General features: G+C 41.6%; 1 protein-coding gene across 4 annotated transcripts in view; it reads left to right on the top strand.

Annotated features, from left to right (window-relative positions):
• The window catches only part of PLCB1 (phospholipase C beta 1), a 327,675-nt gene that overhangs the window by 183,872 nt on the left and 121,737 nt on the right, over positions 1-22,066 (top strand). For all 4 annotated transcript variants that reach the window (XM_088160734.1, XM_014895072.2, XM_088160735.1 and 1 more), the window contains exons 4-7: positions 9,055-9,195; positions 15,040-15,119; positions 17,511-17,564; positions 18,073-18,148. In XM_088160734.1, the coding sequence (XP_088016860.1) occupies positions 9,055-9,195; positions 15,040-15,119; positions 17,511-17,564; positions 18,073-18,148 (351 nt within the window). The remainder of the gene's footprint in view (positions 1-9,054; positions 9,196-15,039; positions 15,120-17,510; positions 17,565-18,072; positions 18,149-22,066) is intronic.

Genomic DNA, 22,066 nt, shown 5'->3' with positions numbered 1-22,066 from the left:
TTAGATACTTGTTTTAAAAGTTAAAATGTACTTAGAGAAAATCCTCCTCTCTGGAGTAAATTGAAACTGACCGACTTTTAAAAACGAGTATTAATTTGTTTTTTTGTTAACATTACTTTTTCTCTATTAACTTTGCCATCTGAGGCAGTGGCATGTGCCATATGATTTTGCCATGTGGTTTTTAGCTGATTTTATGGATTTTCAGAGCCTTTCCCATCGAGCTGGGTTGTCACCAGGAGCCGGGACACCTCCATTAAGATCTACAGGGAATAAGTTCATCTGTGCTTGCTAATTAGGTACCAATTTGTAGGTGTCAAGTGTCCACATGCATTTCTGCTTCTGACTTGTATGAACTAAGGTGCAGTGCAGGTTTTTTGATGTGTGACAGTGCAGGACAACTTGTAATTAGCCATCAGTAATTAAGTAGATGGGCCATTAAGAGCCTGTTCTGACCCCACAGAATGATTTGCAGGAGCTGAGTATTTGCTACAGCCCGAGAAGGAAACAATTTCCACTCTCATTGCATCATCATTGAAATGGTTTATTTTTCTTTCCTATCCTGCAAATGAGTTTCCTAGAATTAAATACTTAAAGGTAATGGGAACACTGAGTGTTTACAATAATTAAAATCAGGTAAATTGAAACCTTTAGCATTAAGCATCCCACGTGACTTTGTAATTGGAAAAAACCAGAATGTGTCTCTCAGACAGGTAAGAGAGAATAAAATATCGCTGCCATGGCACACAGGCTCTTTTCTTGTTTTTTGTTATTCTCCTCTGCCCATGAGTGTGTCTGAAATGTTGCAATAATAAGCAGCTCGTTAGTAAGATGTTTTCAATTCTGCCTTCCCGGCTTTCATCTGTTTTGTTTGTGTGGGGTGGGTAGTTGGTGCATTCAGCGTTTCAGACCGTCTGGATGTACACGTTCCCACCAGCTGAAAACCAAAAGAACACATTGAAATGCAAGTGATTGTCCTGCAGCACTCCGGAGCAGCCTGGTGGGATTGCCACAATATCTCTCATTGAGCTCATTTCAAGCATCTCAGATTTTTACAAATGCCAGATAAATGAAGAGCTGATTGTACCTCAACCTCTGAAGTAACCATATTAAAATAACTCTACACAGCAATTCCAAATTGGAGGAACAATGCATGTGAGATTTATAGATAAGTGAAAATTAAGCTGCTGTTCCAGCTATTCCTGCCCTTGGGGTGCTGTGCAAGTTGCTGTAGAAATCATTTCATTTAAAGAGTTTTATAGTTTTTTCAATAGTCTCATACAGACCAAAGAAAATGACTTCATAAAAGTGACATGAAAATGAGATGAGTTTCTTTTTGCCACTGTCTATTCATCTCTTCCTTTAAAATTGAATTGAAGAAAAACTCATGGAATTTTGAGGAAGGAAAGGCAGGGAAGGGAAATGTGCGTGTTTAAAGGTCATTTTTAAAATAATGAGCCATCTGCAGCTGATAAAAATTGGTAAAAAATGTTGGTGAGTTAAAAAACACCTAGAGGAAGGTTGTGAATGGTTGTAGCTGCTTAGTATTTCACCTTTTTAGAGTTGTCATATAAATGAAGATTTACACTGTGAGATGTAAAGTTTTTTTCATGTTAATCACAACCACATGCAAAAGCACTGAAAAACACCACATTTGGTCCGATTTTACTTAGATGGTTTACACTGTCACTTGTTTTTTGTTAGAACACACAGTCTTGCAAACAATTTAAAATCAAATACCATGAACCTAGAAAAAAACATCTTGAGAAATACGAACGTTAGGATGGAAAACTAAAAAAATAAAATAAAATCCAGACTGAATATTTGGTAAATGTTCTGTCATGAGAGACCCAGGGAAGCTGGATTTGGATCACTTGAACTGTGAGAAAGGTCAGAAGAAGAGGAATGGGGTGGCCCTGGTTTTGTCCCTGGGCTTTTCCTCACCATGTGCAATTCATTCTCTTTGTATTTCAGATAAAATCCTGCTTCACTGTGTATGGCATAGATATAATTTGGGGATGTCTCTCCCTTTCCCCCAGAAATCAGGCTGATTTTGTACTCTAAGCAGTATCTTCACCAAAACTAGCACTGACCAATCATCAGTGAATTTGTAGCGTTGTCCCCAGTAAACTTTTGCAGCACATCTGCTACAGAAATCATGGTGTCATTGAAAATTGTAGGTTAAAAGAGACCTGTCCAGCACATCAGCTGCTCCCTCCAGCTTGGTGTGGCCTGTGAGCTTCCAAAGGATGCATTTGTCCCCCTGATGTGGTGGCTAACATAGGACTGGATGATTTTTTTTGGAGGATGTCCCTGAGTGTTATAAAAATACTGATTTATCACTTTTATGTTTTTAAATGTGATAAATTGCAACGTGGTGTTGCAACTTGGTTATTGTAGAAAGTCAGCATGAATTCATCCTGTGTTTTCAGAGCTCACAGTTAAAATTATATTTGGAAATGCCTATTGACAGTCCTCTCTTTTTCAAAGTTCATTGGTACAGGCACACATTGGCTTCCTTTTCTATTCCTTTGCCAAAGAAAAATATGTATTGAGCTGGCATGTGCTCTCTCTCCCTCAAAAGTTGTACATCACAGAAAAAGAAATATCTTCACTCTTCTTCATAACCTGGTCCTGATAAACTTGATATATTGATGTTCTTCCTTCAAGCATGGAATTGGATTAAGCTATTTTAGGAAAAACAACCGTTGTTCTGGACTAGGTGTTTCATAGAGAAGGTTAATCAGCATTGACACTTTGAGGTGTGATTTATGATAATATCCGTGGGAAGAGCAGCCCTTGGATTTTAGTTGCATCTGAGGGATTTGGGATTGCTGCATGTACCAGATCTGTAGGAGTCACTGGATGCCTTGGATCTCCTTCCCTAGGGACTGACTAAAGCATTTCTGACTCCTTTTACCTCATGCTGTGTTATATGTCAGAAATATTCCACTGTATTAACTGAGCAGATGGTCAAACTGAGACCAGTTTAAATGACTGAGATTATTTTTAAAGAAACTTCCTCTTGTTTTGTGCACACTGACTTGGTTTGCACAGAAACGATTTCTAGATGACTTGGGTGTTTAAACAAGATCCTGGCTCTGTTTCTGTGCATAGGTAGCTATGGTGATATCATGCCAAATTTGGAATCCATTCTGAAACCTTAGAAAGGAAGATAAATTGATTTGCAAATATTTTGGTTATGTCTTGGTCTGATACTCTTTTGTGAAATGTGTGAAGACATTATTTGTATTAAAACCATACTGCAGTGTTTCTTAGGCTAAATAGATTTCTGGTTTAATGACAACGGTTTTGATAAGGATAACTTGATACAAATAAATTCATTTAGCTATCAAACTTCCTGTATATTCTGTGTAATGAAAGAGAGTTTGGAGAACACTGTTTTGATTGTCTGTGATGTAGTAATTGGGGTCTATTCGTTTCACATGACTGTCATTAAGACAGACAAAATCCTGTCACTGAGTTTTGCAGATGTGATTCCCATGTATGGACATTCTCCTTAATCAGTGCAGAAAGATAAACTGGAGAGTTTTGACTTTGGTCTCAACAAAGGAGGGAGAGAAGAAAGATTTCTTTGAAGGATGAGTCTGTTGATGCACTTGATGGGAAGTTCTTAGTGATGTGTGACACAAAGGGTATTTGAACCAGCTGTGAAATCTGTGTGGGGATTGTTAGCAGGGAATTTCAGCCGGTTAAAAAGGACATTTTGTTTCTGAGGGTCAGGCTGGTGCAGACACAAAGATGAGAAGCAACTCTTAGATATCATCATGGACCCCAAAAGTCTGGCTCACCAGAGCTGTGTGCTTCAGGTGCTACAGGTGGTACAAAATAATTTTAAGAGCCTTAGAAAGCAATTCCTACCTTCAGTTGGTGTTCTGTGCTGGGCAGCTTGCACTGAGGAGTTGGGTTGGGTCACTGCAGCAGAGCTGGGGCTTGGGAACTGAAGCTAAGTCCTGAGCTAGCCACAGGGCTAAGTGATCTGATTTTAGGAATCACTATTTCCTATTTTACTTCCCCTAAACCAGCAACTTACCTGGTGCTTAAAGTGTTAAGAGCTGGTATTTTGAAATCTGAGTCAAATATATGAGATATCTATGCGTGTATATACATTTTTGTTTATAAATACTCTGTGATAAAGAATTCATGAAGACAAGACATTCTATTTGTAGGAAATCTGTGGGAGCTCAGCCTTCAATGGAGTCACAATATAAAGTTCTAATTTAGCAAGGTTCTTTGTTTAATTTAAGCCTCAAACTCGAGTGTTTCCTGGAAAACTCTTTGCATATGGAGCTTGCTAATTGTGCTTCTTTCCTCCCCTATATTCCCTCTTCTGGGATACACAAAGAGCTAGAAATATATAAATGCACTTTTGAATGCTTGGAAATCTCACTTCAATGAGCAGAAAACTCAGAGGAAAGTTGGTGCCATTTTTGTTTCAAATGTCTCCTGAAATTGTCAGGACAAAAATACAATGATTTGGGACCATGATGGTTACAGGTAGTAATATAGACTGTGGTAGTTACCCCACAAAAATCTTTAGCATTGCACAGATTTTCCTGTTGAAAGGGATCAGAAGCTGCTCTCTGAGATGGTGCTGCAGCTTTGGGAAGAATCAGGAAGCAAAGGGGGCTGACCTGCTGCTCCCTGGTGTGTTGAAATCAGTGTCTGAGTGCCACAAAACCTCGTGGCAGCCTTTTAGAACTGTCTGAAAAAAAACCAGAACATTTCCACAGACAGATGGTGTGTTGTAGGTTTTCAGAAGGAAAAAAAAGAAAAGTTTCAAGAGCTTGTGATACCAATAAAAGATGTTGTGGCATTTGCTGTGCTGTGCAGAGCACACACTGATTGGGATTCCAGGGTTAAGACCTACATTTTAATAACCCAAATCACAGTGGAAAGCAGGGATTGTAATGTGGCTGAGGTGCCTCTCTAAGTGTAGGGTATTCTTATGATTTCCAGTCAAAAGGAAATACAGCAGGAGAAAGTTTGGGAAGTCTGATTGAAATCTGTTTTTATCCATCTGTCTATAGGACCCTGGTTTCTAACAAAAAGTCATTTGCTCGTGAAAATGGTAGGAATCCCATAAGCTTGCGCTTTTTTTTTTTTTTTTGTGTGTGTGTGTGTTTCTGGTTAACTTTTTTCTATATTCTCTCTTTATTTCCTATTGATTTAAAGTACATTTTCTTTGATAAGTTTCCCAAGACAGCACAAACAAATAGGGAAGATTTTTTTTTCCAATGAGCAGGTAATCCTGTGACCAACCTTAGCCTCAGTTTGACATGACTAATTTGATTTTTGATAGATTCTAAACCTCTTTGTGCTGCCAACACCATGCTTATCACCACCTCCATATTTGCCTGCTCACAAATTCCATCTCCCTCTGGCCATTTAGACACTGTCACATCCAAACACTGATTTTCCTGACCTATTTCTGGAGCAGTCTTCAGGCACCTCCAATCTTTGAGCTGAAGCTCACACCAGATTCCAGTGGAAAGGGAAAACCAAGCTGGTCCCTGGGCCTTTGGACTGGAGGAAGCAAAAGGAAACATCAAAGACTTAAAATATTGAGCAGCAAAGGGAACTTCAGTGAGTTCTGTGGGTATTGCCAATGGCTGCTGTTTATTGGCCATCCTATGGGTGTGTTCCCAAACTTGAGTAGCTCAGGTGTTCCAAAAGTTACTGTAATCAATATTAAATAGCTCTAATTCTTCTGCATCTCCATCAAAGAGCTCAATATGTTGCTAATTAGGCCCCAGTCTAGCAAAAGCTTATCCCAAAAACCAGTCTGTCCACTCAAGAGCCAATGTATGAACCATAGCCCCAAGCAGCAGCAGGCTTTTCAGTGTCATTCCCTAAAATGGAATTATCAAAATTAAAACAATCCAATTTGCATAAAAGAAGCTAAACTTGGTCTTGGTGCTTGGTTGGTTTGTTTCCCCCATGTGCTTTCCTGCCATCTCCACAGGAAAAGCTGCTGACATTTTCGAAAGGGCTTTGATTCATAGAGCACTGATAGTCTTCAAGATGTTAATAAAGGAGATTTTGCTCATCTCCTTAGCACTGTTTGCAGCAAAGGGTGCTAACAAGGGAGCAGAGCTGTTCATGAGGAATGTGGGAATGGGCTTTGGTATCTGAGAACTTCAGATCCAAGCACTAATTATGACCTAGATCATCAGCTAAGGGTGAGGTTGTCACTGACAAGTGCATCTGTCACCCCTAAAGGGCAAGCACACCCATGGCAGAGGTCAAAAGGGGTGTGAATCATGTTTATTCTCTTGCACTCAACTTAAAAATATAGATTTTTTAAAAAAATAAAAAAAACAGCTACAAAAATATGTATTTTGAGTCTGTGGAGCCCACAGCAAGTTGCACTGAGACAGCCCAGGACATGTGGTGCATTCTCTTTATTAACAGCTGCTGGACAGTGCACTGCTGGAATGGACTGTGTGCTTCAAACTTTGCTAGACAAGCCTTAAACAGACCAGGGAAATTCAACATTTTAGCCGTTCAAACACAGCAACCCACAGACTATGGTCTGTCTAACTGCTTGCCTGTAAAACCTGGCAAAAATATCTTTCATTTGGAAAACCAAATTCATACACACATTGCTTGATTTGCTACTTATTTGCACTTCTAAAAACTGAGCCAGTGCCAGATAACTTCTCTTTTGATGAATTTGCTTGGAAAAAGCATCTCATTTCAAATATGTTTCTTTTTTTATTCCGTGGTGCGTGGCTAATGCATATCTCAGTCTAACTGGAGTGTGATTCATCACTGAGACATCCCTTGGCCAGTGTAAATAGGAAAGTTAAAGGTTATCTTCTCTCTTCTTTTGTTGCTACGATTGCAGTTCATCATCCAGAGTGAAACTGTGAGCTGGAGGTTGAGCCAGGGAGAGGGAGAGAGGAATGACAATGATGGGGAAGGGAGTGAAAGCAGATAGAAAACCCGAGCCCACGAAGAATGATGCTGTTCCCAGACAGGCCCTTGAGCAGAGGCATTTATCTGTCTGATTTGGGGCTTGAAATGGTACAGGGTAAAAAGGAGATGGATTCTCATCTCCCAGAGACATAAAACAAAGCTCTGAAACATCCAGCCTGTAAATAAAAGAGAAAGGAACCCATCTAGTAGTACACTGTGACTGACTTAGCAACTGCAGGGCATTTCTCTAGCTCTTCTCCCTGATCTAAATGATACCATTTCTTTGTCTTTCTCCTTTGAATCCTCATCTCTGAAACACAACTGCTATTTTTGTATCCCTCTCCTGTTTTTCTCTCCCGTGAAAGGCTGTGATTAACTTGTTTACCCACGAAACCATCTTTGTCTCGGAGCACAATGATATTCACAATTTACAGAGCCCTTAAATAGGATTATTCTGTCTGTTCTCCTGTAACACTTGGCATCATACCCAGTATTTAAAGAGACTCAGCATTTATGATAGACAGCATTGTACTTTCTTTGCAGTTTCTACCTCATGCTCTAAAAATGTTTTCCTAAATCTGAAGTGTTTGGTGAACACACACACAGCTCCGTTGCTTTCAAGAAGATGTGATACCAATCAGGAGATGCTCTTTAGATTGATGTCTTGTTGGTGCAGGATTTCCTGCAAGATCCATGAAAAATGGCCCTTTTTATCATCTTCATCTTGTTTTATTACATTTATTTGGTATCAGTTGGTGGAAATTTAGATATGTATTCAAAAGCTTATAAAATATTAAGAATACTACAAACTGAACATATACAGACAGTGTGGGGAGAAGGTTCATGGGAGAGTGAAATTTAAGTGCAGTACATTTGTTGTGTCAGTTTTGAAATAACTTGACCTCTACACAGCCTCTGTCATCCCACAAGGGTTCTGTTTGCTAGCCATTTTTTAGTTGTTGTAGGAGACTGAACAGTGTTGCCTTCCAGGAAACCTGAGCTTTGACATTATACGAGCCCTTTGCAAAGGATTGAATCCAATCATGCAGGGCAGCTTTTCATCTGTCTTTATAAACTTCACCATGAGGCCAAGGACCTGTTTTCTTCGTTTCGGACACACTGAGTGCATTTCTTGGAAATGGTGCAGCCTAATGGAAATGAAGAGAGTCACCAAATAACCTGAGGTTTTTACTCACACACTTAGCTTGCCAATGAAGCTGAGGTTCAGGCTATTAATAGCTGATAAAAATCATTAAATGTACTTTTCCTTCACAGAAGTGCTAGGTAGTCACTCCTCTGCCAAAGCTGGAGCAAGGTGCCTACAGAAGGGGTTGAGTCACCATCCCTGGAGGGGTTTCACAGATGTGTGGATGTGGCATTTGGGGACATGGGCTAATGGTGGCCTTGGCAGTGCAGGGGAACAGTTGGATTTGATGTTCTTAAAGGTCTTTTCCAACCTGAATGAGTCTGTGATTCTGTATTGGATACAAACTGGGGAGGAAAAAAGCCTAAAGGCTGAATCTAGATGGAATATAACTAATAATTTAAATAATACATGACTTGTTGAACATGAAGAAGAAAGAGGAGGGCAACGCTAAAAATCCATTATTCATTTCATAGAGTTTAAGAAAGTTAATTCCAGAAGTCTTCTTAATTCCTTAGGAAAAGCTAAGTTCTCATTTTCAGTTTTATCTAAAATCCATTAAAATCACAGGGAATCCCTCTGCTGAGGACAGTAGCCTTTGGACAGTAGCCTTTGGACAGATTGTGTTGTTCTGACAAGCAACACAGTTTGTGTTTGCTTAGCTTCTGTGGCAAAATAACTGGAAATAGGAATGTGCAGCCATCAGCTGGACAGCTCTGAGTCTGTACAGCACCACTATAGAGCTCAGAGGCTTTGAAGGATTTACAGCAGTGATTTCTTTTTTATTCTGGGTTAATAACTTTTAAGTACTTTAATGAGTCATTTACCAGATCAGAACCCAGAGCCAACATGTTTAAAATGTTCAAAATACCACATTCTTTCAAAATTCAAGTACTTGCAATTTTTGCACCTCTTTTAGTGCAATGTATTTGCAAAAGGTTTGGAATGATTTCATCGTTGTTTCCCTGCAGGATCCGAAGCTGCGCGAGCTGCTGGACGCTGGCAACGCGGGAGGTCGGCTGGAAAATCGGATGATCACTGTTGTGTATGGCCCAGACCTGGTCAATATATCCTACTTGAACCTGGTGGCATTCCAAGATGATATAGCAAAGGTAACACACCTGATAGGTGAAGTTGTGTCATAGCAAATTCAGGTTTTGGAAGTAGTGTTTTGAGATACATGAGCTAAAAGTGGGAATTGCTATGAAATGAGGCACGGTTCTATTTCTGGAGCTGTGCCACTCTTTCCCAAGAAGAAATGTGCAATCTTTTTTTGTTTTGTTTTGTTGGGTTTTTTTTTTTCCCCAAGGAGTTTATTCAGCGAGATTTATGCCCCTGGTAAGTGTGCTCATGTTCAGAACACTGCTTGTAAAGCCCAAATAATTGCAGTGAAAAGAGTGCTCCACACAAATTTTAACTCAGCAATGAGATGTTCCACTGTGGCTCCCCAAACACACATCAATACTTCAGTAGTAGCATCACATTTTGCCTGCTGAGAGCCCTTGATAAGGCTTGCAGTCAACATCATTGCCTTAAAAAAGTATTTTTTCCATGCAGGTCCATCAGTTTACTCTGTCCAACCCACAACATAAAACTACACTGATATTAGTACACTTGGGTTTGGGTTTTTTGGGTTTTTTGCTTTATCTATTTCAAACAGACATTCCAAAGCTTCTCCTCTTTCCACTTCTACTCATATGGGTACACTCTGATCCCAGTCTCCAGACATCCATGCACAGAACACTTTTCACAGAGCATTTTTACATCCTGGAGTTCTCTAGATTGTGCTAAAAAGAGGTTCTCTGCTGCCTGTTGGGATTTAACAACAGCAAGGATTTATTTTGTCACCTCACAGACAACAAGGATTGTTAGACCAGGTGCAAAAAGGTCATAGAGTTAAAGCCTGCAGTGAGGAGGGGACATTTTTGCTTGCCAGATTACTCTTTCTGCTAATCTTCTTTAGCCAATTGGCAAAACCACGATTTCCAACTTTGCTTTGACATAGAAGAGTAGAAACAGAATGAGTTTGTGGTGGTCCATGAACAGCTGAGAGGAAAGTGCTGTCCTCACACTTGAAAATGCAGAGCTCTACAGGGTGAGAAATCTTAACACTGCAGAAATGAAAGCAATTGAAATAACTCTTCAGGAAAAAAAAGGAGCTATGTTTATGAAGGAAAATGAAAAGGTGTGCTAAAGCTTTACCAGCAGAAATTGCTGTCCCTTATCAAGGAGCAGGGAAAATCAACCAAATCAGAAGCTTATGTCCTTTTTCACTTTCCTGTCTAGCCAGCAGTCAGTGAGCCATAATCTATTTGCTAAAACAGCACAGAAATGGGTATTTTAGGGCTATTTTCTGTTTGATAATGTGCAGTGGATAAAATCATGTTTTGTAAAACTTGCCTGTTCTAAATCTCGAGTAACTCCTACCATCTGAGTAACTAAGAATCTGAGTCTTCCTTTTTATTTGTAAATGCAATAGAGCAAATCAGTTTGTATTTGATCAGTTGGGCACTATGGCCTGGGGATGCAATTTTTAAGGCATTGTAGGTTCACTGTGAGTGCTTTGAGGTCAGGTTAAATATCCTGATTGTTTGAATCAAAACAATTTTGATCACTGTTGAACACATCTAAAAATTCCTCCCTTTTTAACCTGTTTACCAACTTTATATGAACCAGAACACAGAATTTGGTCTTTATTGTCTCTGAGCCCCATGCAGTGACTCAGAGAAGTTGTAATAATTAAGCACATCTGGCACAAATCATGTCTTCAGGCAGCTGTGGAAAGGAATGTCAGTACAAGACATTTTCAGTGCCACACTTGCAAATTTTGACCCTTCTGATGTTCCAGGGAAAGCAAGTGCCAATAGAAATCTCTCTCACCTTCCCTTTTCAGTGCACAAATGTTTTTTGGTTAACCCTCCATTTGTGATACCTTGTTTTTCAAGTTATGTGGCAAGTGTTGATCAGACCTCGCTAAAGGAGAAAGGCAAAGTAGATTGTGATGGTCTTAATGAGGCAGTTAAAATGATTTCATTATAGAATTTTTTCCCTTTGCAGAGGGCTGCCTTTTCTGCTACAAACTCTGCTTATCACATCCACTGGCCAAATTATGGGAAAATTAGGAAAATGCAAGTCTGGGGTTATTCAGTTTGCTTCAGGTGCACTAAACAGAAATGTCAGTGTGCTGGTTTATGTTCATTCTTCCATGAGATTAACTGTTTTTTAGAGCACATCAGTGATGAGCTGAAGGGCACCTGGTTGGTTTAAAGAATGCAGCTTGAAATTCATTAGGCACTGGTCTAAAGGGCAGGCAGGAACGTGTGTCTTGGTGGGGAAGAGAGCACTTGCTTATTTTCATTTTAATGTCACTTGCCTGTCTGGGGTAGGATTTATTTCTGAGCATCCACAGAGTGCTGCAGAAGCAGCAGAGGTTTATTCTCAAACCCTGTTCTGAGCTCCTTTTCTCTGTCTCCATTCCCAACATGAAGAAGTCCAACCCATCAGCCTCTGTTTGCTCTAGAGCAGTTCATTCTCTTCCCAAATTCAGCAGGTTCCAAAGTGAACATCTCATTTTCCCCATCTCTTTCCTCTCGCTCTCTTTGGTGCCTCTCTTCTTTCTGCACTGCCAATCCTGGCCATGCAGGCCCCTGTCCAGAGCCCAAGGAAATTTATTTCTCCTCAGTTTGATGAGCTTTAGGTAAAATGCATCAGTAAGAGCAGATGAATTCCTCCATAAATAAAATGATGTCATCAAGGATGATTCACAAATCACGCTATACTATTCTTTCCAGCATGCATCTTTAGTTTTCTAGCTTTCCCAGTGTATGTAAGAGCTTGATCAGTAGAATAAAATGCTAAAGCAAGCCACATAAATTCACATCCATTTGATATGGGGTTTTTTAAAATTAAATTCTGAAAGTGTAGAATTTCAGCAGCTTGCTTTGTTAACTTGCCACCAAAAAGAAATGTGTGAGGAACATTGCCTTCACATGTAGTCAGGCCTGATTTGAAGGAAGTGTTTTCAAGTGTCTGTGCTGCCTTTTCTTACAAGAAAGGTCTCCTCTCCTCTGTTGCACTAAATGTTTTATGGTATCCTGATGCCTGCAGAGGAAGAGAGATCACTGAGCAGCACATTTCCAAACGAGCTGCTGCTCATGTGCTGCCTGTCATAGCACAGAGCAGCTGAATTATTCGTCAGCAAAGTTCACAGGAGTGATAGAAGATGAACTGGCATGACAGGACAGAGCCAGGAGGGGATCAAGTTCAGGAAGCTCTTATCATGATGGATGTGCCTTGCCTGGAGTTGGAGATCAGAAGGCAGGGTCCTTCCTCTCCCAGAAGGGATCAGTGCTGGCTTTGCTGGCACTGCTGCACAAAGGCCAGATTTCTATTTTCCTGTTGTATCACATCTGTGCAGAGCCCATGGTGATCCTGAGGCTGCTGTAACCTTCCCACAGCTGGCTGTTTTCTCTGCACACACAGCAGCTTTCCATCCCTTGGAGTGCTCTCCCCGAGTGCTGCCTGCTGGAATCGCTGGTACAGAGCTGGAGTGTGGGCTCTGCTCTCTGCCAAGCAGCAAACCCAAGGAAATGGAGCCATTTGGTAGCTGAAGAAGCAAGGCACACCTTGGCTCACAGCTTGGTGAGAGCCCAGCAAAGTCAGTCCCAAGCATCTCTTTATTTTTTGAGCTCTGTCCTCAATGCTGTTGTTCCCCCTCCTGCCAAGGGCTCAGCTCAGTGGCTGGAAAGATGATGTGACCCTTGGCAGATTCTCTGATCTTGCCTTTCTGGCTGTGGCTCTGGGGTGGCTGGACCCCCTAAAGTGGGAGAGACAATGAGCAAGTGTTGCTTGTGACCTGGTTAGAAATGGCTCAGCCTGCAGGTAGCCCTCAGAATATTTGGCAAGAGCGCTGGGATTGCTTTGGAGAGCCAGGAAAAGCCAGCAAAGGAACAAAATGGAATAAATGGCAAGACTGCTTATATAAATAATGTGTGTGACAGGCACATAATAAGTGAGTTCCCCTTACATTCCTGTCAACAAGCATTCAGACAAAGAAAAGGAAGAGCTGGGGGTGTGGGATACTCTTGAAATGCCCTTCTTCTGTTTTATACAAAATATTCCAGCTTTAAGCCCAGCAAAAGCAGCAAGATGAAAACAGTCTATCATGTTGTGTTAAAAGCCAACGTATTTTCAATTTCCAGATAGTATTTTGTGTTGCTGTTAATCTCTGTGGCCCTTAGTGTCACAGGGAGAAGTTTGAGCAGCTATTATTAGTGCCTAAACAAAGCAGTGTTTACAAGATGAGCCTATTTTGAGCCTGGAAAAATGAGTTGCCAAGAAGAAAAACAGATGCTGCACTTAATACGTTCTGTGTTCCAAGAGTCACAGCAAAGCAGTTGTGTTGCTAACGAACCCAATTCCTCCTCCTCTGCTTTCTCACACCCCTGATTTTTTCAAACTAGACCTAAGAAGGAAAAACAATTAAAGAAGAAAAATGGCAGTGATCACGAGAAGGTGGAGGGGAGGACTATCTGAGCAGCACTGATTTGCCTCCAGGACAAGTCTGCGTCCTAGGGAAGATTTCTCTTCCAGAAACACCAGCCACAGGAGAGGTGTTATCTCTGTTCCTTAGGGGTGAGGTGGTAAATGGGATGGGCTTCAGAATCTGAGAGCTGGAGGACATCAAAGGCCTCCAAAACACTGGGCATCCAGGCAGCCTTATCTCCTCCTCCCTGGGAGCAGCAGTGCCAGACCAGTTTCAGGAACAAGGTCTGATAACGTGATAACATCAGGGAAAATACCGTAGCATATTAAAAAGTTGGAAAAAACTCCAGCTTCTCAAATCAGTCACCTGGTCATGTGAAAAAATGAGGTTTTTTGGGTAAAACAAGCTCTAAACTCCAAAGTGACAGAGAAACTTTTCTTTCATTGGAAGTCAATGACACTTCCCATCCCTATCCACTTTTATCAGAATGGAATCCTCCTTTTTTTTTTTTTTTTAATGTATTTTCTCAAGAGAAAAAAAGGAGAAGGGAATACTTCCCAAAGAATGTGGCAGTGGGAATTTTAGATTTGGACTGTTATAAAAGGAAACATAACATTGGCTTGGAACAAAACTCTGAAAGCTTTGTCAGCTAAAACAAAAAAAAAACCAAAGAAACAAAAAAATCACATTGTTTGCAAAGGCATTGCTTGTTTTCTTCCCTTTCTTTTAATGGGGTGAAATGAAGCCAATCCAAAACCACAGTTGTGATTAAAAAGGTTTGCAATTAAAGATTGTGAATAAGCACCAAGTTAGAAAGGAAAAACACAATGAAACTGTCAATGAAAAGCTGTGGGAGAGACCTGCAAGGGAGAAGAGCAGGACAAACTCTGAGAGTCTAAACTTCAGTTTCTAATCATGGATCAGCCCTGCTGGGAACCTGGGAAAGGTCACAGATGCAAGGGAAGGATTGAGCAATATGGAGCCACCTGGTCTAGGGAAAGGTCCCTGGATCCTCTTGGACATCCCTTCCAACCCAAACCATTCCATGATTCTATGGCATTTCTTCCCTACCCTGGGAAGAGGGAAAAAAAATTTAGTGAGGGATAGGATCACGGTGTGAGGATGTACAATCAGGGGGAAAAAGTTCATTGCAGTTGCATCTTCCTTGCACATCAGGGTAATTGAAATGCATTCCTGTATATTTCTGCTGGTTGGGACTTTTTAAAGCTTGTTTCTTACACTGGCTGGGAGGATCTTGGATAGAGTCAAGACTTTAGTTTGTAACAGTCTTCATTTTTTTGTAGCATGAGGAAAGCAGGTCTCACAGATGAGGAGGGGAGCTGTAATTGGAAAAATCAAGTTCAGGCTTGAATTAGGCCCTTTTTTTGAAAGCACAGTTTTCAAAAATATTTTGCATTGTGTCAGTAAACATCTAAACTGAGCCTCTTTTATTCACTTTTTCTCTTCATAGGAATGGTCAGATGAAGTGTTCAGTTTGGCAACAAATTTGTTGGCACAGAACATGTCCAGGGACGCGTTTCTGGAAAAAGCGTAAGTGGCCCTCGCATGTCACCCTCTGGGTGTTGCTCTTCCCTCTGCGTCATTTTCCTCCATGCTTCTTACTCACCTTGTCATCTATTGTTTCTGCTCTGGTGGCTTGTCACTTCTGTAAACACAGGTCCTTGTTTGTATGGTTCTAAAAAGCTTGTTATCTCGAAGTCATCTAAACAAAAATCCTTTTTAGGGTTCTCCTTGCAAGCTATTAAATCATTGCAGGAAGAATCAGAATTGAATGCTCCCTGCCCCTTGAAGTTGGAGCTTCAGCTGTAGGGTGAAGGTTTCAAGTTAAAAAGAAAGAATAGTCTGGACTGACTTGCTTCTGGTTTGTTTTCCTTTTTGTCTTTTATTGATAACAAAAAAAAGAGAAATTCCAGAAGCCCCTTTTCCTCAGTCCAGTCTCTCTGGTTTCCATGTGATCCAGGGAGAATTCATTCCTCTGGATTGCTTGGCAGAGTGGGCAGATTCTGAGTTGCTTTCCATGAAGTAGAAAAGCTGTTTATGAGGAAATTTGGGGTGAAGTACACACCTAAAAGGGAAGAGAGCTAAACCTGACATTAGCAATTCTCAGCTGATGAGGAGTGCATGGGCTGAGGCAGTTTTGTGTAAATCTGCTTTGAGAACAGCATGGCAAAGTCTGCCAGAAAGTGCTGGTGTTGAACTGGGATACTCACTGGCCTTTTGGGGTTCTAAAAGAAGGGATGCACCTTCCCCAGCCTGTGAATCAGCTGCTTAAAATCAGCTTAGTGTCTCCCCCAAACACCTTTTCCTGCTCACAGGCAGGGGCTCAGTCCAGCTAAATACTAAACTTACATTCCTAAAACTTTCTTCCCTCCAAAATTAACCTCTCCTTTCCCTGGACTTTTTGAGGCTGTGAATGACTACTTTGATTAGCTGCACCCAGAGTCAGAATGTTCCAGAGTGCTTAACTTTAATCCCACAGAATCACAGGTGCCTGTTCTGGGAAGGAGGGATGTGCATCTCTGGGTGTGTGTTTGCTCCTCGTGGTGTTTGTTGTGGTGCAGCACTGAAAGGTGCACGTTGCTGGAACAGCAGCATTGTGTCTGATAATGGTGTGTTGGGACAGCAGGAATGTCTTAGGCAAACAAAATCCCAAATGGATGGGAACATTTAACATTTCCTGTTGGCCCTGCATGTTGGCAGTGGGGAATGTGCTCACCTGAGCTGGTGACTTCCTTCAGCTCCATAGGTTGGAGATGAATTTTGAGAGTCATTTGGTTCTGCAATTTCCTTGCCCCTGAAATCCCCAGGTGCCCTGTGGGCTCTGCTGTCAGGTGTGTAGTGGGGAGGGTTGGGGCTGTACCTAATGGGCCTTTTCCTACTCAAATCAGAGGAGAAATATGTCATCACACAGTACAGCAGAGCTCCTTGTCTGGAGCTATTCTTTGGCAGTTTTTCAGGCAATATTAATTAAAAGATGAAGTCACTGGACACAGTGTGTAGATTCAGTAGCAGGCAAGCATGGCATTCCTGTGTCTTTTTCCACTAATTAATAAATCACTTGGAAACCATAAGGTTTCCCAGCTCCTCTGCACAGATGCCAAATCAGTCATTTAAGAAATCTATGACTTTGAAGATTAAATTATTTCCCCATTATAATTGGTGTACTAAGCAAAGGGTTGGTTGGAGTCCTATCAGAACCATTTTGTTGAAAGAGAAAACCGAATTGCATTAGAGCAGAATGAATGGTTTTCCTTTATGGCATTCAGTTTCTTGGAGCATTGGACATGCAATAATAATCAGATTGAGAAGCTTGTCCCCATCTTCTGTTATTTCTAACTTCCTTGGTTATAGAGGAAAACACTCAATGTGACCAAAATAAAGTCAGAATTTTTAAATGTGATATTTTTTGTTTTAATCTCCCTCAGTGCTGGGAGTTGTGCTTGGTGACACAGTAGCACGAAAGGCTTCAGTTTCCAGAAGATGAATTGGGGATTCAAGGATTTGTGGAAATGTTCCTGTCCCAGTTATCCCAGTTTTAGCATGTGCTTTGTTTTTGAAGTGGTTGCTAATGGCATTTTCTGTTGGGAAGAAAAGAAAAACTTATTAGAACCATGCAATTTCTTCTTGTTTTGGCAGACCAGTGGGTAAAGTGAAAAAGCTGAGTTTTTTAACAAAAAAAAAGATCCTCTGAAATATTTAAGTGTTGCCACATTTTTCACCAGATGAAGTTACTGCAAAACTCATTTACAGATATCTCGGGACAGACAATAGAAGGTTTTTAGTCAATAATGATACCCCAACATATTTTCATACTGGGAGAAAGAGCTGAGTGCAACTTGTCACATGATCAGAGCTAGAAAGTTGGGGGAGAGGTCCTTGAAAATGCTGTAAAAATAAAGCAGGGTTCTTTTCTCTCCACAGCTACACAAAACTCAAGCTGCAGGTGACTCCAGAGGGGCGCATTCCTCTGAAGAAGTAAGTGCTGGTCCCCTTCCTTAGCACCTGCTCTCTGCTGACTGTGGGGTGTGAATATGTGCTTGGGATGAGCATGGGACTCCTGTGTCTAGAAGAATAATTTTACCCTCTGTTTATAACAGTGTGGCCAATGATCCTTGGGGTATCTGTGTTCAAATGTCCTTTGGGCACAGACATTGTGCCTTAATTGTGAAAATTAAAAAAAAAAATAAAATTAAAAGTTCTTTATCTCAGGGACATGTGAAAATAAACAGACTCAAATTGCATGTCACTGGGACAATGAAGAGACCAGTGATAGCTGAAATAAATCCCTGCTGTGATAGGGGCTGGTGTGGGGTAGAGTTAAAACTGAGCACTGTTAAACTCCCCTCTGCTACTGAGCAGCCAGCAAATGGAAATAAATAGCTGAAGATGTAGTAGGCTGCTAAGAGATATTCAGTCTTTGAGCCACATGGGCCATCAGGACATGTCTTTAAGCCCATGCCTGTGTTTTGTGCTCGTTTTGCAGCATATACCGCTTGTTCTCCTCTGACAGAAAACGGGTAGAGACCGCCTTAGAAGCCTGCAACCTTCCCTCTTCCAGGGTAAGCATCTGCACTTATTCACACCAGCATTGCTTGGATTTGCTGCTCTTTCCTCTCTTCTGAGTTTGTTCATGGCTGAGCCTGCTGTGCTGGCTTTGCTGCTGGATGGGACCTCAGCAATGGCTCTGGCTCTCCCACACAGAAGTTCCTGGTACCCATCTGAGTACCCTTGATTTGAAGTTGTTTAGGATCAGGAACACCTGGAAGAAACCTTAAAGGATTCAAAGAAAGGGCAGAGTTTGTGTGAGCTGTCCTGGAGGAATCCTGTGGGACATTTTAAGAATAGGTGACCATTGCACAATTTCCAAGGCATAGTTTCCAGAGCAGTGTGAGCCTGAGGTGTGATCTGTAGCTGGAGATAAGTGACAGGCTAAACCCAGCCTGGCTTATCCAAAAGGTGCATGAAGGAAATGTTGAAATGCTGTTCTGTGGAAGCTGTTAATACTGCAGGGGTGCAGCCATTGCATCCTGTGAATCCAGGAGCTCTCCTCAGCCCAGAGCATTTCCTGGATGGTACCTTGCCCTCAAGAAGGCTTTTTCCAGAAGGAATGGACTCGATTCCAGATGATTCCAGTAAACGCTGGAGTCACAGAATCCCAGATTGGGTAAGGCTGGAAGGGACCACAGTGGGACACATCTGGTCCCACCTCCCTACTCAAGCTGGGTTTTAATCCCAGGAAAGCTTCTTGCAGGATAATTCCTTCGTCCAGGGGTCCAAGAGGTGGGGCAAAACCATTCTGTAGCAGAGGAGAGGCTGCACCTCCTGATCCCTTGACTTGTACAAAACTCTGTGCTGTGAGGTTTCCTCAATGTTTGCTCCCCCAGTGGTTTGATAGAGCCCATTCCTACAGCTCCACAAGAGCAGTGGAGCTAAATCTTCACCAGCCAGACCTCAGACACTACTTACAGTGAGGCCTTCCTTCGTAGGTTTGAGAGCTCAGTTCCATAAAATTCCAAGGAATGTCAGCAAAGTGGATATAAAATGCTGTAATAATCTTATCTAAAGTAATATTGTGAAGTTAGAAACGTGGAGAGATTGATTTTAAAGATGAATTTCCATTTAATTGATGGCAAACAAGACAAAGTGTGCAAAAAAAATCCCTGAGGCACTGCTTTCTGAATCAGCTGATTTATTTCTTCCATTTACTACATGTGTCTGAAAAGAAAATTTAAATATCATTTGGGTCTTTGGAAGAAACTGCAGCTTTTTTCTGCTATTTATCTAAGTAGAGCCAGTTTTACATACAGACTGCTGGTTGCTTGTTGCTGGGATACCACCTTCAAAATTATTCAGAGTATAAAGTAGATCCTTTCTTTTGTTGGGACAAAAGGGAAATGCATTGCATGCACCAAAGAAAACTGTGTTGATCATCTTTGAAAAAATGTTGTAGAAGGGCAAAACTGGGTCTCATGGAGGTAATGGACTAGAAGAAAAGCAGAACTTTAACTACAGCTCTTTTTCTTTGTGTTCCTGTTTATTTGAACAAGTGAAATTCTTAGCTTCAACTTCCAGCTTTTCTGCCCTATTGTACTGCAGGACTAATGGTGTTCCCATAAAGCCTTGGAAGAGCAATAGACTCCAACAGCCTGCAAGACACAAATATCAGGGAGTCTTGCTCAGCAAAATAACACCAAATTATTGAGAGAATTCATGAAAGTCTGCCATGGACATTAGCAGTTTAGGCTCTTTGGTTTTTCATATTCATGCCTCGTGGATTTGCTCCCCAAGTTTCCACACCTCTCCTTGCTCTGGGAAGATCTGGAGCTCGTTGGCCACGAGCTTCCCGTGATGTTTGGCTGCAGCTCTTGGGACTCAGGAATGAACCTTCAAGCCTGGGACAATCTCTCATCTGCCTTTAGGAGTGATCTGGGCACAGGTGCCAGGGGAGACTGTCCCTGTGTGGACAAATATTTCCACTCTCCAGGGAATTCCCTGTGTGTGTGTTTGCCAGGAGACCCTGTGGCACAGCATGCAGGCTCTGGAGGAGGAAGAATTCTCATTGCCTGGATAATTGTTTTCATCCTGAGGAATAGCACCAGAGAGAATCCTCGGAACTGCTGAAAAGAAATCCTTTATTTTGTATTTAAGGACCTTACTAAGGGATGGATTCTCTGTGGTGCTGAGCACTCCAGGCCTGATTGAGCTGAGCAGCAGAGCATGATCACAGTGGGATGGCCCATGAACCTCAAGTCAAGCACTTTTCCAAAGCATGGGTTTATTAATTTTTCTCTTTCTGGGTCAGAACTGGCCTGTGTAGAGTCTTGCAGGATCAAGCCCTGATTTTTGGAACAGTCATCATCCAGCAGAGCTGCAAGCAGAAGGATCTTTAAATAAATGTTTAAACAAAGTTTTAAAATAACCCAATGAATTTCTGAGTTTGCCATCTGATTCCCCTATGTTTTTGTGTTTTTTTTACATCTCGGCTACTTTTTGGAAATGGGGTTTTGTTATTGTTGGATATTTTTGTTTGTTTTGGTTAAAGGTGCCTTAAATAGAATTTGAAGAGCTTTATTTTAGCTAGGCTTTTGGTTGTGAAGAGTGGTTTTTGCCTTCTAGTTAATGTTGAGGTTCACAATGAAGCACCAGTGAGCTTGACTGTTAAAATAAAATAACCAGCTCTTGAGTCCAGTCTGTGCAAATAATCTGAATTAGCTCTTATGCTGCCAAATACGTAACAGACTGGATACAGATGTTATAAAAGCAGGCAGGTTACCAGGCAAATCATAAATCAGCAGTGCTTGAAATTAGTAGAGTCTTAATCACGGAATAAAATTGAATGCCAATATTAAGGCAGGCTGGAAACGAGGGATGCTCTCATGTGGTACAGAAGGTTTGTGCTTTGTTCATTGATGTCAAAAAAAGAGATGAGCCCATAAGGTGTGTGGGTGGTTCCTCTGAAATGGGAATGGCTCAGACCAGGCTGAGTAAGGGGGCAGTGTATTTTAATCCCTTTGGGCAGACAGGCTTTTGGAAGCCAAATATAGTTGTGTGAGGTTGTGCCTGAGGTGGCTTTCGTCTCCCATCTAGATAGCTGTGTTTTGTAGCCCACTGATTATGATACTGGTAGGAAGTACCTGTTAAAAAGTTCTGTAAACTTATGTGTCAAGGCTCATGTTGGTTATTCTCTTTGTAGTGGGTGTTTGGAGACACGGGGAGGCAAACTGATGTTTATTAATTGGGTCTGAGTGGCAAATCAGAGCCTGGATCTCAGGTCATTGGAGGAGATCCACATTTGTTCAGCTGAACACCTTCAAATCCCTTGGAAAGAAAAAGATAATGGCTTGATGGACTGCAGTTCTGTGGTAATTAGAGAATCATTGGAAAGCCCTTGGCTGAGGAGCAGCACCCTGATGGACAGGGATTATAAGCAGAGGGAACAAGGGAGGGCAGGGTGCCAGATCTAACAAGAAAATTCCCAAGCTTTGAGAATCCTAGCCTTGAGGAAAACACAGGTGTCAGCACTGAGAGCTCCACAGCTTGAATTTATCAGTGGCATGGGTGCAGGTCCAGTGCCACAGGCAGCCCTCACTGAAAGGAGCTGTTTTCATCCTCTACCCTCAGCTTTCCCACTTCTCCATCCACCCCTGCCCTGGACTTGGCAGCAGTGCCACTGGAGAGTTAGCTGGCTCAGGGATTGACCCCATGTAAAACACACAGGGAGGTTTTGGCTGGGTAAATTTTGAACCAGCTCACCCCGCAGCCACTCACAGTCTGCCGAAAAAAGGAGGGCACAAGGGTCTGATGGGGTCACCTTAAAATGTTGGAGCCTGGAGATGGTTATCCAAGCAGAGCAGAGGAACAGCCCAGCTTGGTCAATCTGCTCTTGTAGACAGAAACAGAATAAAACCCTCTCGAGCCCCTGCAGGTTTGAGATGAAAGGAGACAAAGCAATGCCTGTGGTATCATTTATTTATTGT

The sequence above is a fragment of the Sturnus vulgaris genome, chromosome 3, assembly GCF_052056855.1.
Source record: "Sturnus vulgaris isolate bStuVul1 chromosome 3, bStuVul1.hap1, whole genome shotgun sequence".
Taxonomy (NCBI): domain Eukaryota; kingdom Metazoa; phylum Chordata; class Aves; order Passeriformes; family Sturnidae; genus Sturnus; species Sturnus vulgaris.
Note: the sequence above shows the minus strand (reverse complement) of the source record. Positions and strands in the feature narration are given on the sequence as shown.